Raw genomic sequence first — 2,321 nt, 5'->3', positions numbered from 1 at the left:
CTAAGAACTCTCATCACTTAATCAATATTTTATGGTTTGGGATCCATCTTCGGGTTTAAAGAGCCCTTTGGATCGTCCTTATTTGCAGCTTCTCCACCACGGTTCAGAGATTTAGCCACATGTTTCTTCCTAGGAGACACCAGTGTTTGAACCAATCGCTTTTTTGTGTTGCCACCAAGAAATTGCATGTTAGACCTGGTATTCTTCTTCCGAGCTTCTGGTTTACTGCGACCCCCTTCCTTAGCATGTCCTTCCTTCGAGACTATCGGTTCCATAGCCGCATCGACGGTTGTCATTTTCTCGACCTCCTCATTATCGGTGGTCATCTCCTCAATCATCTGGATGACCGCTTCAGAGGGTTCCATAAATTCTCCTTCCTCGTTCTCCATTATCGCATTATTGTCAAATCCATCTTGTTCCCCCACGTCCTCCAACATACCGAGAATCCCACATTGCATATGTTCCTCCGCATGATCATCGGTTTTGTACTCGGCTCCTGTAGCCTCCTCCTTCGATGGTACATCATTTCCTGGTTCAGAAATAGTTGAGACCGCAATTGGTAAAGATACCATCAAATCATCATTGAGAATTGTGACAGAGTCTCTCTGTGTGTCACCGTCGTTGTCTTCAAAAGACAAGCTTTTCCGAGCAGATTTTCCTTTGGATAGCACCGTGTTATCTGATACTTCTTTCTCTTCTAGTTGCAACTTATTCTGACCGTCATCTATCCTTGGATACCACTCCTTGGGGTGCACATAGCCTGATAGTTTACCATACCGAACCTTCACCAAATCGCCACTCTGATCATGTTTAGTTTTGTTTGAAGTTATCTTCATAGTGGTGTCTACGCTGTCCACCACGGTAATTAGAGTTCTTTCCTTTGCCTTTATCTTGGCCGTTATAGGAGCCTCCGTGTTTCCCACTTTTTACCAACTCGCCGCTACCAGCCTTGCCATTCACCACAGCTGCTTTGAATGACACTGCCCCTGATTCATCCTGAGGTCATCATTTTCATGTTCCGTCATTTGCCGACCTGCATTTTCCACACGATCTGGACATCTTTGATAATCATGCCATAAGCTAAAGCATTGCCGGCAATATCCGAAGAGTCTCTCATACCGCAAAAAGACCGTTGTTTCTTCACCACTATGAAACTCCACCAGAGTTTCAAAGCACAGTGGCTTCAAGCCATCGATTGTAACCTGAATCTTTCCTTCATTCAAGTTAACCGCTTCCACCTTACCGAGAGCTTTCCCAATGCTTCTGAATGTCAGATCTGCCCAAAAATGAAGCGGAACACCTATAACCCGGATCCAAAAAGTAATTGCTGATGGATAGTTGGGATCTACCACCGGTGTCCACCTGACCAAAGAGAGCATCCAATAGTCAAAATGGAAGGGTTCCATCTTCATGATTTCGACGATATCCTCTTCACGGTCGAAGTCGAACTGAAACCGACCCAATCCCAGGTCTGCTCCTGCAACCCGTTCCTCCACCTTCCAAATACGAGGAAGCATAAACAAATGTGTCTTCATATCTTGAGCCTGCGGGTTCATACATCGTCCGATTAAAGTCCGTGAGTATCCCTCAATCAGATTGGAATTATCGAACTTGGGAACCGAGATCTTCAACCTCTTAGAGATCTGTTCCATTTTCTTTCCGGAATCGTGATGCTTGATCAAATTTGATTGAGTCATCGTTGCATTTTTTTTGTGAATGAGTATAAAACTTGGAGAGAAACTTGAGAACGAAATGAGAAGTTGTGATGAAAACTCTCCCTTCGGCCACCATTATATACCCGCTTGCCAATAAATGCTCCTGATTTTCTAATCTCTGTGGATCCTGCTCTCCGGTGTGATATTTTCCTGAAGATCTCCTGATGACCTCAGATCCCTTCAACAGCGGATGAGGAAAAGCAAAGGCCCACTCTTCCCAAAAACCAGCGATTCGAAATTCAATCATAGAAAACCAAAGGTTCTCTTGATTCACCTCTCTCCCATATATATCCACATATAGGGACTCATCAAAATCATTGATTGAGATAAAATTCTTCTTTGTATATTGCCTATCGAGTCCATAATCTCGGAGATCTAGCAGGATTCGCCATTCCAGCTTTCGCACCACTGAATAATGAGTAGGGGCGAGTCCGATCTTATTCACCAATACTGGGTAATTTCCCCAGATCTTCTCCGTCAGCCGTATCAGATGCCAAATCACCCATTGAATCCACCAAATAACCGCCTTACTGACTGAATAGATCCTCCTACAGATTTCTTGTCGATCCCTAATCATCCTCCTCCATGAGTACGCTCTTCCGATAT

The 2,321-nt window shown here is 44.2% G+C and overlaps 1 protein-coding gene across 1 annotated transcript; it reads right to left on the bottom strand.

Annotated features, from left to right (window-relative positions):
• Positions 1–956: 956 nt before the first annotated feature.
• On the bottom strand, positions 957–1,697 carry LOC18026173 (uncharacterized protein At4g02000). Its single transcript, XM_006409579.2, has one exon. It carries the CDS (start codon positions 1,695–1,697, stop codon positions 957–959), a length of 741 nt encoding a protein of 246 aa, XP_006409642.2.
• Between the last annotated feature and the right edge of the window lie 624 nt (positions 1,698–2,321).

This window comes from Eutrema salsugineum, unplaced genomic scaffold, assembly GCF_000478725.1.
Source record: "Eutrema salsugineum unplaced genomic scaffold, Eutsalg1_0 scaffold_11, whole genome shotgun sequence".
In the NCBI taxonomy this organism is placed as follows: domain Eukaryota; kingdom Viridiplantae; phylum Streptophyta; class Magnoliopsida; order Brassicales; family Brassicaceae; genus Eutrema; species Eutrema salsugineum.
The sequence above is the reverse complement of the archived record's forward strand: the minus strand, read 5'-3'. Positions and strand labels throughout refer to the sequence as shown.

Coding starts and splice junctions, on each gene's coding strand:
- LOC18026173 (XM_006409579.2), bottom strand. CDS start 1,697: ATGACTCAATCAAATTTGATCAAGCATCACGATTCCGGAAAGAAAATG.